Source organism: Nerophis lumbriciformis, linkage group LG09 (genome assembly GCF_033978685.3).
Source record: "Nerophis lumbriciformis linkage group LG09, RoL_Nlum_v2.1, whole genome shotgun sequence".
NCBI lineage: Eukaryota > Metazoa > Chordata > Actinopteri > Syngnathiformes > Syngnathidae > Nerophis > Nerophis lumbriciformis.
Genome location: NC_084556.2, coordinates 44,691,164 through 44,707,383, shown reverse-complemented (window position 1 = coordinate 44,707,383; position 16,220 = coordinate 44,691,164). Strand labels below are relative to the sequence as shown.

The following is a 16,220-nucleotide window of genomic DNA, read 5'->3' as shown; positions in this document are numbered from 1 at the left end:
TGATGAAATCTTAACATTGCAACACATGCCAATACGGCCGTGTTAGCTTACTAAAGTGCAATTTTAAATTTTGCGCCGAAATATCCTGCTGAAAACGTTTCGGTATGATGACGCCTGCGCGTGACGTCACGGATTGTGGAGGACATTTTGGGACAGCATGGTGGCCAGCTATTAAGTCGTCTGTTTTCATCGCAAAATTCCACAGTATTCTGGACATCTGTGTTGGTGAATCTTTTGCAATTTGTTCAATGAACAATGGAGACAGCAAAGAAGAAAGCTGTAGGTGGGAAGCGGTGTATCGCGGCCGACTGCAGCAACACAAACACCGCCGGTGTTTCATTGTTTACATTCCCGGAAGCTGACAGTCAAGCTTTACCATTGGCCTGTGGAGAACTGGGACAACAGAGACTCTTACCAGGAGGACTTTGAGTTGGATACGCAGACGCGGTACAGTGAGTACGCAGCTGTGGCTTCCAAACATTTGATCGCTTGCCCGTACGTGCGTGCCGCTATGTGCATGTCACGTACATAACTTTGGGGACTTTGGGGAAATATATGTGCTGTATGAACTTTGGGGAGGTGAACGGTACTTTGGGCTGTGGGATTGAGTGTGTTGTGCAGGTGTTTGAGTTGTATTGGCGGGTTATATGGACGGGAGGAGGGAGGTGTTTGTTATTCAGGATTAATTTGTGGCATATTAAATATAAGCCTGGTTGTGTTGTGGCTAATAGAGTATATATATGTCTTGTGTTTATTTACTGTTTTAGTCATTCCCAGCTGAATATCAGGTCCCACCCGCCTCTAACAGCATCTTCACTATCTGAATCGCTCCCACTGCCCTCTAGTCCTTCACTCTCACTTTCCTCATCCACAAATCTTTCATCCTCGCTCAAATTAATGGGGAAATCGTCACTTTCTCGGTCTGAATCGCTCTCGCTGCTGGTGGCCATGATTGTAAACAATGTGCGGATGTGAGGAGCTCGACAACCGGTGACGTCACGCTACTCGTCTGCTACTTCCGGTACAGGCAAGGCTTTTTTATCAGCGACCAAAAGTTGCGAACTTTATCGTCGATGTTCTCTACTAAATCCTTTCAGCAAAAATATGGCAATATCGCGAAATGATCAAGTATGACACATAGAATGGACCTGCTATCCCCGTTTAAATAAGAAAATCGCATTTCAGTAGGCCTTTAAGCTACTATTAAAATCCAACAAAATAACATGGGAAAACGACAACCATTTAATACACACGGTTAATGTTACGTCCTGTATATATGGAAAAATACACCATTATGACCAATAGTTGAAAGCATAGGATTACCCACACATACTGTAACTTATCAAAAGCTTTGGTAAAATCATCATCTCCCCTCCTCGGTAACACAAAACACCACTGCAAGAACTCTCAACAGCTGGCACAGAAACTAAAAAAATATAACTCTTAAAAATTATGAAACATTTATATCTCATTAAGTCATCTCATTATTCACAAAAGCCCCGGTAGATGTAACCCTTCATATTGTCAAAGAAAGACATAAAAACATATTCTCGAATAAAAAAGAAAGTAAAACAATATAAAAACAGTTACATAGAAACTAGTAATTAATGAAAATGAGTAAAATTAACTGTTAAAGGTTAGTACTATTAGTGGACCAGCAGCACGCACAATCATGTGTGCTTACGGACTGTATCCCTTGCAGACTGTATTGATATATATTGATATATAATGTAGGAACCAGAATATTAATAACAGAAAGAAACAACCCTTTTGTGTGAATGAGTGTGAATGGGGGAGGGATGTTTTTTGGGTTGGTGCACTAATTGTAAGTGTATCTTGTGTTTTTTAAATTGATTTAATAAAAATTAAATACATTATAAAAAAATAAAAAATAAAACATACCGATAATAAAAAAAACGATACCGATAATTTCGGATATTACATTTTAACGCATTTATCGGCCGATAATATCGGCAGGCAGATATTATCGGACATCTCTAATAATAATAGACATCGCCACTTTACTGCATTTTGTCTCCAAATCAACATACTTTCAGTACAACATAGACAGAAGGAAGCTTTCGCTGTGGGAGACCGACTATCCGCAGTCATGAGCAATTTTTTTCATGGAAGACTTGGACAAAAAGGCCATTTAAACTGCACCCCCGCAATACAATACATTCTTTAGAAGTGTTATGTAGACGACATATTAGGAGTAACAAAGACTGCTAATAAACTACTAAGAAAAGTTTCAATAAAAAACTGGACACACACAAGAGCTTGCAGATCACTTGAACACAATAAAAAGCACAATTCACACATGAAGAAGAAACAAACAGGACAATAACATTTCTGGAAATAAACTTACACCATAAAGAAGATGGCAACATTCAAACCACTGTATATAGAAAACACACATACGGACCACTACCTTCTCTGGACATCAGAACATCCCACTGTACACAAACGCTCGGTAGTCAGAACCCATTACAACCGCTAGCATCATAACAAATGAAAAAGATAGACATGCTGCCAATATCCAAGATGGGCCATAGAAAAGGGAACACAACAAGTAAGATAGAAAAAATACGGAAAGGCAAAACAAAAATATAAAAATTAAGATACGATAACACAACCATACATCAAAGATTTAACAGAACCCATACAACGCATAATTGAAAAAAATTCAAATAAACACAGCAGTAAGACCATACAGAAAACTACGACAACAACTTATACACCCTAAAGATACAAAAACACAGGATAAGAAATGTGATGTCATCTACAAAATCCAACGCAGAGCATGCAATACAACATATATTGGAGAGGCCGGGCAACTTTCGGCACCCACAAAAAGAACACAAATACAAATGCGAGAAGGAGACAATTGCAAAGTTTACCAGAACACAAAGACAATTAGAACAAGACAAAATAAAATAGCTATAACAGACCACTGCAGGAGGAACAATCTCCTCATAGACTAGGACAAGGGAAAAGTCATATCATCAGTAACAAATAAATACAAGAGATGGATCAAGGAGGCAATGGAATTCAGGAAGCGAGGGGCCAATGCCATGAACAGGGATGACATGCTTCCGTACACTTTGGATGTTGTCCATTATCGGCGACGCCAGGTCAAGTTTTCCTGACCCGGTCAGCTGTTTTTAACCACATCACACCAGGAAGCTACAACAGCTCTGACGAAGGCTGAAGTGTCAGCAGGTAAGAAACCTAATTTTTTTTCAGTGTACATGAATGAAGGTGTGTGTTGCTGAGCCCGACTTGGACATTATCTGGACTGGACCTGGTTTTAAAAACCCTTTAAACAAATCTAATTTCATTGACAACCTGGTCTGGTGAAGATAAGGTCCTTTTTAAAAAAAAAATAATAATAAAATAAGATAAATAAATAAACATTTTCTTGGATAAAAAAGAAAGTAAAACAATATAAAAATAATTACATAAAAAATAGTAATGAATGAAAATGTTAGCGGACCAGCAGCACGTACAATCATGTGTGCTTCAGGGACTGTGTCCCTTGCAGACGTGTTGTCCATGTTGTGGGAACCAGAATATTGGTAGCAGAAAGAAACAACCCCTTTTGTGTGAGTGGGTGTGGATGAGTGTGAATGGGGGAGGGAGGTTTTTTGGGTTGATGCACTAGTTGAAAGTGTATCTTGTGTTTTTTTTCTATGTTGATTTAATAAATAAAAAATAAAAAAAGAAACCTCTCTTCCACAAAAAACTTTGTCTGGACACAAGCATTTGCACCTAGTCTAATTATATCATTCTATTTTTAATTATAATGTAAATACTATCGCTCTTGTGGTACTCATTTGGCTAAATCTGGTACTAAATTGCATCTCATCTCATGTGTGCTGCTATGAAAATAAAGTTCCTTGATGTATAATGGGACTGTGAATGTACATTCTGTATAATTGATGTATGTCATAACTTTTCAACACATCTCATAGACGTACCAGGAGGATTAGAGTTAGGAGAGTGACAAATCTTTCGACTTTTGGACACTAACATGAAAGAATGTATTGCTCTTCTCAACGAGCAGCGGGTGCTCCCTCCACCTCACCTCGAACAAGTGCAGTATGACCTCTCAGAAGGCTCGATAAAGTCCCATGCCTCCATTCGCTGCGTCCGCTCATCCTCACAGGTTCCATTGGTTACAGCGGAGTACTTTCGTCTGGGAAAGAAGTTAACAACAGTCACAATAATTGCTGTTTTGTCGAATGTTATTAATTTGCTTTACTATTGATTCAAATAGTCAAAAGTACACAACACTGTGTGTGAGCATTGTGTAACGCTTACTTCATAACAACGCTTGGAGCAATAATATTTTATGTGACAAGCTAACAGCTAACTACTGCTGACATTGTGTGCTTGCACAGGAGGCAACAAAACCCTACATGCTCCCAGTGTGTCAGATTCACTGATAGTAAACGATACACAAGACCAAGATACTCCCTTTTATGTTTATTACTATGCTTTATATTATTCTATGTAAGAATGATACAGAACACTAAAAGTTTCATGTGAGTGAAGAGAAGCAGCTTGCATTATGACGAAGAAAAATATTGTCTGTCTTTGCATCTTATTTGTATGTTAATGACATCCATTCACCGGTTGTGAGTTCAACTTAAAACTGAAACAAGAAATAACAAAACAATACTTAGTTATTAAACAGTAATCATTGAATGAAAATAGAAGCCTATAAAGAAAAATAGATCATCAACCAGTAGGACTGAAAAACGTGTGAGGTGATCTTACTTGTTCTGGACGTGGTTGATATTGCACTCTTGCCACACTCGCTCCACAACCTGACTGGCAAGCCGGCGTGGAACCTTGCCTCCATGGTGGCTTGTTCTGTTCGCACACAGCAAATCCGATGACAAAGGCATCTTGGTCCACTTCTGGGCAGAGTGAGAGTCCACTAGGAGGACAAAGACCACACGCACAACAAACCATTAAATAATTAAAGTTACGTATAAGTGTTGACCTTATGAAGTATGACAAATACAAACCCCGTTTCCATATGAGTTGGGAAATTGTGTTAGATGTAAATATAAACGGAATACAATGATTTACAAATCATTTTCAACCCATATTGAGTTGAATAAGCTACAAAGACATATTTGATGTTCAAACTGATAATTTTTTATTTTTTTTTGCAAATAATCATTAACTTTAGAATTTGATGCCAGCAACACGTGACAAAGAAGTTGGGAAAAGTGGCAATAAATACTGATAAAGTTGAGGAATGCTCATCAAACGCCTATTTGGAACATCCCACAGGTGAACAGGCAAATTGGGAACAGGTGGGTGCCATGATTGGGTATAAAAGTAGATTCCATGAAATGCTCATTCATTCACAAACAAGGACGGGGCGAGGATCACCACTTTGTCAACAAATGCGTGAGCAAATTGTTGAACAGTTTAAGAAAAACCTTTCTCAACCAGCTATTGCAAGGAATTTAGGGATTTCACCATCTACGGTCCGTAATATCATCAAAGGGTTCAGAGAATCTGGAGAAATCACTGCACGTAAGCAGCTAAGCCTGTGACCTTCGATCCCTCAGGCTGTACTGCATCAACAAGCGACATCAGTGTGTAAAGGATATCACCACATGGGCTCAGGAACACTTCAGAAACCCACTGTCAGTAACTACAGTTGGTCGCTACATCTGTAAGTGCAAGTTAAAACTCTCCAATGCAAGGCGAAAACCGTTTATCAACAACACCCAGAAACGCCGTCGACTTCGCTGGGCCTGAGCTCATCTAAGATGGACTGATACAAAGTGGAAAAGTGTTCTGTGGTCTGACGAGTCCACATTTCAAATTGTTTTTGGAAACTGTGGACGTCGTGTCCTCCGGACCAAAGAGGAAAAGAACCATCCGGATTGTTATAGGCGCAAAGTTGAAAAGCCAGCATCTGTGATGGTATGGGGGTGTGATGGGTATGGGTAACTTACACATCTGTGAAGGCGCCATTAATGCTGAAAGGTACATACAGGTTTTGGAGCAACATATGTTGCCATCCAAGCCACGTTACCATGGACGACCCTGCTTATTTCAGCAAGAAAATGCCAAGCCACATGTTACATCAACGTGGCTTCATAGTAAAAGAGTGCGGGTACTAGACTGGCCTGCCTGTAGTCCAGACCTGTCTCCCGTTGAAAATGTGTGGCGCATTATGAAGCCTAAAATACCACAACGGAGACCCCCGGACTGTTGAACAACTTAAGCCGTACATCAAGCAAGAATGGGAAATAATTTCACCTGAGAAGCTTAAAAAAATGTGTCTCCTCAGTTTCCAAACGTTTACTGAGTGTTGTTTAAAGGAAAGACCATGTAACACAGTGGTGAACATGCCCTTTCCCAACTACTTTGGCACGTGTTGCAGTCATGAAATTCTAAGTTAATTATTATTTGCAAAAAAAAAAAATTGTTATCAGTTTGAACATCAAATGTTGTCTTTGTAGCATATTCAACTGAATATGGGTTGAAAAGGATTTGCAAATCATTGTATTCCGTTTATATTTACATCTAACTGTTGGAATAATTGTTTGTAAGTTATCACAAAAGAAACGTTGTATTATGAATGCTGTCTTTCGAGGCCTAACAAGAGGAAGAAGGCTCGTGAAACGCCACTGTGATTTCAACACGGACAGATGGCAGGATCTGCTCAACTTCCAGAGGAACTCTCTTTGAAGTGTTAAACGAACTCTCTTCCAACTGTTTGGTGACCGAGGTCAACGCTGTTTACGACCCGCTGCCCTCTTGAAGTCACTGTGGTCAGGAGACGGGAGGGGTTATCCATTGTCCTCCAACACCTGCCCCAGCTGGATCCAGGAAGAGCCCAAGCCCGAGAAATCCCACTTCTTGGTCTTCAAAGCGACCGAAAACAATGACTGTTTTACATACTCCCCATTCCTGCTGAGACATGTGTTGGTGCGTGAACATTGAACATCTGAATAAATGAGGAGACGAAAACCTTCTTCGTCAGAGCGTGGTGCAGGACTGTACAGAGAGTGCAGTGGCCATGTCTCTCCTCAATATTTAGTCCAAATTGAATTCTGTCTCTGTTTGATTCCTTGCCTTTTGTCTTGTTTAATAGATGTCCTCAGTGTTTGAACATGACACTAACACAATTTCCCAACTCATATGGAAACGGGGTTTGTACTTTTTATCACTACCTGTTTGCACCTCCTCAGGCGACGTGGGAGGGGTAAGTGTCACAAGCGACATGGCAGGTTCTCGCTGGGATGCAAGCACTTGGTGACCACTGGAGTAGACAGCAGTACAGTGGGAGGAGGACCCTACAGGGGCCACAACAGGGATGTCTGACTGGGGCACCAGAACCAGGCAGGCTGGGTACACCATCCGCACACCACCTACACACAAACACATAAACACAAATCTTAACTTAAGTAGACAGTTTATGACGAGTAAGCAAAACACAAACATTAAAGCAGAAAGTAGTATTTAAGTAGTTTCCGCCTCTTGCCATCCAAATCACTGCCGCTGTGTCCTTGGGCAGGACACTTCACCCTTGCCTCCAGTGCCGCTCACACTGGTGAATGATGGGTGGTGGTCGGAGGGGCCGCAGCCGCAAACTTGCAGCCACGCTTCCGTCAGTCTACACCAGGGCAGCTGTGGCTACAAATGTAGCTTACCACCACCAGGTGTGAACGTAGAGTGAATGAATGATAGGTTCTCACATCTCTGTGAGTGCTTACAAGTTATATATATATATATATATATATAGTATATATATATAGTATATATATATATATATATATATATATATATATATATATAGTATATATATATATATATATATATACCATACCAACCATACCAACTTTATTTATAAAGCCCTTTAAAAACAAGCACAGTTGAAAAACAAAGGGCTGTACACCACAAAGAAATAGAGGCAAAGGACAGACTAAAAAATAACATTTAAAACAGAAATAAAAATACACATTGAAAAAGCAAATATAAATTACCCTAAGAACAGTTTTAGATAAAAAACAGTTTAAAAGTTAAAAACAGTTTAAAAAAAAAAAGTTAAAAGCTAAAAACTATCTAATGCTGGGTTAAAAGCCAGTGAATAAAAATGGGTTTTAAGAAGGGTCTTAAACATAGCCAAAGAAGGGGCCTGTCTCACATGGAGAGGGAGATCGTTCCATATATATATATATATATATATATATATATATATATATATATATATATATATATATATATATATATACATTAGAGGTGTAACGGTACACAAAAATTTCAGTTCGGTACTTACCTCGGTTTAGAGGTCACGGTTTGGTTCATTTTCAGTACAATAAGAAAACAAGAGTATATACATTTTTTGGTTATTTATTTACCAAATGTGTAAACAATGACTTTATCCTTTTAACATTGGGAACACTATAATAATTCTGCCCACGTTAATCAACATTAAACGGCCTCAAGTTGTTGCTCAGATTAAATAAAATGACAAAACTTTTCTTCTACATATAAAAAGTGCAACATTAAACAGTTTCAAGTCAACTCATCATGCTTAATTTATTACAGCATTTGGGAAGCCTGTAGTTGATTTTTATTATGTAAATGTTATATTTTTATCAACATGTGATAGCAGGGACCCTGCCATTCAAAACTAGGCTGCTGCATTACTAATGATTAATGTAACTATAGCTGAAAAAAATCGTACAATAGTAATAGGAGAGACTATTCATCCCTGAACACCATGTAGTTCATGTAGGCTTAATGATGCAGTTACATTATTAACTATCAGAGACAGAACCTCTTCATTTACAATAATGTCGTTTTTTGCTGCTTCAACACAGCTCAATCAACACAGAAAAAGGTAAAGTGAAATAACAGACAGACAGGGCTTTGCTGTCCGTAACACACACACACACACACACACACACACACACACACACACACACACACACACACACACACACACACACACCGCAAAATGAGCTAACGTTACGCTAAAAGCGAATTAGCCTTCACCTCAAGCCAGGACTGCGAGCGAGCTGAGCTGCCTTCTGGTCAACAGGCTCATGGTGACGTTACTAGTAGTTGACTGGGAGGTGTTTATTATAATTTGTGGAGAGTCCGCTGCCTGATGCTTACCTGCTAAACGCTAAGCACTGACTACATGTGCTCTGAATACGCACTGCTGATTGGCTGTTACCGCTCTGTTTGTAACCAATCAGATGGTTGTGTGGTGGGACAATGCTGGGTGCTGTGAAGAGTACTGACAGAGACAGAGGCAGAAGGAAGCGGAGCCGGCTACTTAATATGTTCGTGTGGAAACTCGTTCGGTACACCTCTGGACCGAACCGAAACCCCCGTACCGAAACGGTTCAATACAAATACACGTACCGTTACACCCCTAATATATATATATATACATATATACATATATATATATATATATATATATATATATATATATACATATATATATATATATATGTATATAAAATACTTTTTACACATGTAAACTTTAAAGTGTAATTTTTACCTTTTTGTTTTTTTTTAACCCCACTTTTTGTAAGATGCGTTTTTCAAAGAAAAACACTGCCTTGGTTATTGTACAGCTAGTTTTCCCACGTATCATGCCACGGAAGCAAAATAACTGCAAAATAATCCAACTTTCACTTTGATAAAGAAAGTGAAAAACACAATTGAATTCAGGAAATAACTCAATTGCAAAGAACAAAGGTGGCTTTTGTGTGGTTCTCTCCTCACTTCCTTGCAAGCAAGTGTTCAATTAAGTTGAAAGTGGTGTTTAAAGTTCATTTATCAATCATTCAATCAATCAATCAATCAAGCAAGCAATCAATCAATCAAAGTGTATTTGTAAGGGACCTTACAAAATGACATTGGTGAACAAAGTGCTTTAAAAGACAAGCAAGTTAAAAACAAATAGGAACAGGGTAAATTTAATAGATGACATGCAAATTAAGACAGTACAGAATCTCATATCTAAAAACTTGTATAATATGTGCGTGTGTTCAAAGCCAGTTTTCATAACTTGGGAGAAAAAGCAACAAAATAACGATCTCCCTTTTTTTATATCTTGTTCTTGGTACATCCAAAGCGGAGTCCTTGATTGGTGGCAAACAGTTAAAAATCACTAACGTGTTAATGGTTTTATTGTTATTGGCCAGTGTGTACCGGCCGCAGTCTGCATGCTGTGCTTGAACTACTGTTCATTGGTGTATTATGTATTTCGGGCCAAAATATACCCGGCTTGCTGGTGTACCAGGCACGAATTGATCTAAATAAACCTCATGAGGTGTGTCTAAATCACATTTTTGAGGATGAAGCATTTAGGCTTCCTTCTTACTTGGAATCAGTACCTGCTTACCTGCTGCGCTCACCTGACCTGCGGAGAAGGCGAGCCAAAAAGCGACGAAGACGCGGAGGACATCTAGTGAGACTCAAGGCGTACTGGAAGTCTAATCCCGGAATTGTTCTGGTCTTTTCTTCACCCGGATGCCAGGAATCACATGGATAACATGTAGCCCTCACACGTCTGGCCACCTGCCTGCGGCATCTGCCGCTCGCAGCGCCACTGCAGAGACGCCTCCACCGACACCGCTGTGTGGATCACGGATGCTTCCGACTGCTGTGCCGCAGCTTTCCACTGGCTTGCGAGGAACTGACTCTACACCTGAGCTTGCAGAATGCTGGATCGATAGCTATCAAAACACATCTCCCGAATGACCACTTCATGTCCCGTGAGTTGCATTTTAAGTGCTTCATGGGAATTTGGCAGCGGGAGAATGAGTTATTTCATCTGAACAAGCTGAGCCCTCCGGACTGCTTCGTGTTTGGGACTCCTCGGCTCACGGGCCGGGGTGGCTGTTTGGCGCTTGTGTACCGGGACTCTTTCTGCTGCAGACTGATGGACACGAACCCGTACAACTCCTTCGAGCTTTAGTGTGTAAGGTTGTAACTATTGCTGGGCGATATATCGATATACTCGATATTTCGCGGGTTTGTCTCTGTGCGATATAGAAAATGACTATATCGTGATATTCGAGTATACGTTCTCACGCAGTTGCTTTTAGTTGCGGGATTTACACCACAGGCGTTTCTCACTCTTTCTTGTCTCTTCTTCTCACAGAGACATAAAACAAGTGCACCTTCTTACATATGTCACGTGTGCAACGTCACACGCTCCCACGGAGCAGACAGGTAGCGACATGGTAACGTTAGCTGTGATGCTAACGGTGTGGTAATACGAGAGAGAGAAGGTGTGAATCTGGTAACAAATGGAGGAATAATTCATTCCCAAGAAAAACAGCACAGGATCCATCGTCTGGCGGTGGTTTGGCTTCAAGCGGGAATATGTTGAACATTTATGCGGCAAAAGCGTTGCTACAAAAAGTAGCACCACTGCTAATATAGCATCATTAGAAAAATCACCCGCGAGAGAATGAAGAGTTCTTGAAAGTCCGCATGTCAACATCTCCGTTCGGTGCCACACCAACAAAATGCCGAAGCAACTATTTCCAGATCAACACCGTATGAAAAAAAAAATCAACAACAGAAGGAGATAACGTCCGCAAGAACCTACCACATAGCGAAGGACATACACTATTTGATTTCCTATTATGCAGCTCATTTATATTTGACAGTTATTGAAATATCTTGTGTGACATCATGCACAAAAGTGCACTTTATTTGTTTTTAACTATTGTAGTGAAGTTCTGTACAAAAAAGTACACTTTAATTTAGTGTTGTTTTGATAAGTCATCTTGGTGACATCATTCACAAAAGTGCACTTATAGCTTGTTTTAAAATGTCTCTGACAATCTTGCATTTTCTGTTTTGGAAATGACATGAATGTTTGTGCTACTGCTTAATAACTGTTTAATAAATACAGTTTTGGTCAATTGACTTAGTTGTGATTTCTTTTGGAGTAAACATTGATCAGTTAAGTATTGAAGATCTTCAAATAAGCAACCACTATTGTATTGTATTTAATCTGTCGTTCACACAGAATACTTCCAATGTGAAAAAACAGACATGCATTCTCAATAAATCTGCAATCAGTGGGTTTTTCTGCAATTTTTTACCAAACTCTCTTTGCTACCTGTGAGGATGTTGACACATTTATGACAAACTTCAATCACCATTGTCTGACTGTTTTGAACACAGTAGCACCAGCTAAAACACAGTAGGGTCTCATAAGAAACTTTGTCCAAGGATGAATGAAGCCATTTCCAGTTTTAGGTAAATATTGCAAAAAGCCCGTTTAATAGTAGAAACAGGTTAATCGTTGCATTTGTTGTTGTTAATTATTGCATCCCTTGTTCAGAGTGTGGATAAGGCTGTCACGGCGCGGGCTCGAACCCGCGGCACCTCCGCTGGCAGCGCGCTCAGACACGCCCCTGTTCGCGCTGAGCGCAGCACACCCACGCAGCGACAAGCCTGCAGACAATCACAAATCAACGCACCTGGACCTGATGAGAGGGAGCGGCATAAAAACCAGCGGACCCGAGGAACCTTTGCCAGAACGTCGCTCATCTTCCCAGTAAGCATCATGTCTGGCATTCCCTCCCTTGTGCTTTGCTCGCCTTCTCTGTGCTCTCTCCGTGTCTCCCTCGTTCATGTCCCTTGTGTCTTCCGCAGTGTCTTCCCCGTCATCCGTGATCGTGTCTTGCCTCTCGACATCCCTCCGGATCTCTGAATGACTTCCTCGATCCTCGACCCCTGCTTGGACACGGACTACGCTGCCTCGCTCCTACCCTCGACCCCTTGCCTGTTTACGGACTGCCTTTTCGCCTTGCCCCCTTGATTCACCAAAGGATATATCCAACACTCACAGACAACAACGCCTGGTAACACTTACACAATTAATTCCACACATAGTCTACACCTATTCACTTAAGAGTAGCCTACACACACCACGTACTCATTAATGGTTTGAATAAACCTTGTAAACTGCAGTTCTGCCTTGGTTGTCGCCTCCTTCCCTCCTCAGTACATAACAAAGGCTTCAGCAATTGCCTGAGACGGTGCAAACAGTAATGAAGAAATCAATGGCTGGATCCAAATAACTCTTCTAATGTGCATGAAAAATGTAAAGTGTTCTTGCTACATCCCAAAAAGTTTGATATCATAATGTTAAAAGGACTACAAAGCAGAACTAAGTAAAAAAGACTCACCAACAAGGACCTCTACAGAGGCCAGAGAATCGTCTTCCCAATCCATGTCCTCCAACACACCGTGCTTGGCACTGGGACTGATGGGATAAAACTGGTTCCACTCTTCAATCAGCTTCTTGGTGGGGGAGTCTGACATCTTGAAGGACTGGCCGGTCAGCGTCCCGTTCAGCCCAAAAGGACTGAGGATCACTGTTGAGACATATACGAAGGACAGACAGACACTGTGAACAAATCATTTTTTGCCTTTTTTATGACCGCCTTCCTTCCATCTTGATTTGCAAAGTAATCACACATTCAATCCTATTTGTACTTACTATTTCCTACATGTCTTGTTTGGCCTTTCCTCGCTTCATTGCTTACTTCTTTGAAATACTATCCGCCCTACATTTTAATCCTTCATATCCTCATAATATTTCCTTTGTTTCCTCCTTTATACGCTTTGCTTCCCTCGTCCTTCTGCCATCTACAGGCCTATTCCGCAGCACGCTGACCTTTCCACCGCAATCCCTGCCCAAGTCAGTCCCAGTGGACTTGCCAAATACTCACAGAGCAATCCAGACATCAATTATTGGCAAGTGGCAGCCTCTCAGAGGCCATAAACAGAGGCTTTTAAAGAGAAGCGTTCCTCGACAAACACACTTGACTGCAGAGACATATGGAGCCACAAAGACACCATCAGACTGCTATAGAACAAACATCTGTCAGCCTATCAACGTACTGTTGCAAATAGAGATGTCCGATAATATCGGCAGGCCGATATTACCGGCCGATATATGCGTTAAAATGTAATATCGGAAATTATCGGTATCGCTTTTTTATTATCGGTATTGTTTTTTGTTGTCGTTTTTTTATTAAATCAACATAAAAAAACACAAGATACACTTACAATTAGTGCACAAACCCAAAAAACCTCCCTCCCCCATTTACACTCATTCACACAAAAGAGTTGTTTCTTTCTGTTATTAATATTCTGGTTCCTACATTATATATCAATATATATCAATACAGTCTGCAAGGTATACAGTCCGTAAGCACACATGATTGTGCGTGCTGCTGGTCCACTAATAGTACTAACCTTTAACAGTTAATTTTACTCATTTTTATTAATTACTAGTTTCTATGTAACTGTTTTTATATTGTTTTACTTTCTTTTTTATTCAAGAAAATGTTTTTAATTTATTTATCTTATTTTTTTTTTTTTTTTAAGTACCTTATCTTCACCATACCTGGTTGTCCAAATTAGGCATAATAATGTGTTAATTCTACGACTGTATATATCGGTTGATATCGGTATTGGTTGATATCGGTATCGGTAATTAAAGAGTTGGACAATATTGGAATATCGGATATCGGCAAAAAGCCATTATCGGACATCCCTAGTTGTAAACTACTATTCATAATGACTACAGTATATAAATGCTTGATAATAATATAAATACCAACAACATGCACACGCACGCACACACGGTATATTTTGGCTTGCTATGCATGCACTCTCTCTGCATCTATGATATGTTTTCCGTGGCAAGGGGTATACATGGTTTTACTAAAAGACTGGTCGTGTGTGTGTGTACGTGCATGTGTATGGGTATTTTTATGTATGTATGTATAGTATTTTTACACATACATTTTCTAGCACTTTGGGATGCGGTGTCTACAAACTGTAGACACCGTATCTTATATACAAACCCCAAAACCAGTGAAGTTGGCACGTTGTATAAATCGTAAATAAAAACAATGATTTGCAAACCCTTTTCAACCTATATTCAATTGAATAGACTGCAAAGAGAAGATATTTAATGTTGGAACTGAACCTGTCTCCCATTGAAAATGTGTGGCACAATATGAAGCCTAAAATACCACAACGGAGACCCCGGTCTACTGACCAACTTAAGCTGTATATCAAGCAAGAATGGGAAATAATTCCACCTGAAAAGCCTAAATAATTGATTTCCCCAATTCCCAAACGTTTACTGAGTGTTGTTAAAAGAAAAGGCCATGTAACACAGTGGTAAAATGCCCCTGTGCCAACTTTTTTGCAATGTGTCGCTGCCTTTAAATTCTTAGTAAATGATTATTTGCAAAAAAAATAAATAAGTTTCTCAGTTTGAACATTAAATATTTTGTCTTTGCAGTCTATTCAATTGAATATAAATTGAAAAGGATTTGCAAATCATTTTATTCTGTTTTCATTTACGAATTACACAACGTGCCAACTTCACAGGTTTTGGGTTTTGTATATAAACATTGTCAATACTACATGTACATATTTCATTAGGGTTGTGGATATAGCTAGAGTTGCAAATAAATAATATAAATTTGGCCGATTATGAAGCTTGAAATACCACCATTATATCGTGATAATGCATGTTGATGACACATTCTAGCTGTGTCCCGCAAATTTAACAGCAACAAGCGAACAAAGGCGTCTTAATTTAGCGTCATTGGGAGCGGCTAATGTCCCTCCACAGTATAGCTTCTAAATCACTAATCTTCTTCTTCGTAGTGGCAAATAAGCTGTGTTTCTTACAAGTATTATTATCACTGGAAGATTAGAGGACAAGGAATAGCTACAAATATATGCCGTAACAGGATAAAAAAAAACATAGCTAACCATTAAGCTATGTATAATGTAAACAGAGAAGGGCGGCTGGATACAAATAACAAGTAACGATACCGAGTATGGTATCAGTATATGGTTGATACTACAGTAGATTTATATATAATTGTTTCTTTTTTCACAAAATGGTTTGTCTTCTTTGTCATTGTTTACAATTTAAGAAATAAGAGCCAAAAGTAGTTTTTTTTAAAGTTTTTTTTATAATTTTGCACTATTGATTCTATTATCAATTTTGCATGTAATAAAAGGGAATATGTAAACAATATAATAATATGTAATTTATATTTTTACACCACTATCCTGTGTTGAAAATGTAAAGTATCAGTATGAGCATTGCTTTGACCACTACTGCCTCTGTAACTACTTGGTATTGGATCCATCCGTGCATC

The 16,220-nt window shown here is 39.5% G+C and overlaps 1 protein-coding gene across 1 annotated transcript in view; it reads right to left on the bottom strand.

The window, feature by feature from the left end:
- The window catches only part of med13a (mediator complex subunit 13a), a 210,943-nt gene that overhangs the window by 76,727 nt on the left and 117,996 nt on the right, over window positions 1–16,220 (bottom strand). The window contains exons 5-8 of the mRNA XM_061963074.1: window positions 13,212–13,400; window positions 7,209–7,406; window positions 4,783–4,945; window positions 4,088–4,198 (exon numbers count right to left, since the gene is read on the bottom strand). Of these exons, the coding sequence (XP_061819058.1) occupies window positions 4,088–4,198; window positions 4,783–4,945; window positions 7,209–7,406; window positions 13,212–13,400 (661 nt within the window). The remainder of the gene's footprint in view (window positions 1–4,087; window positions 4,199–4,782; window positions 4,946–7,208; window positions 7,407–13,211; window positions 13,401–16,220) is intronic.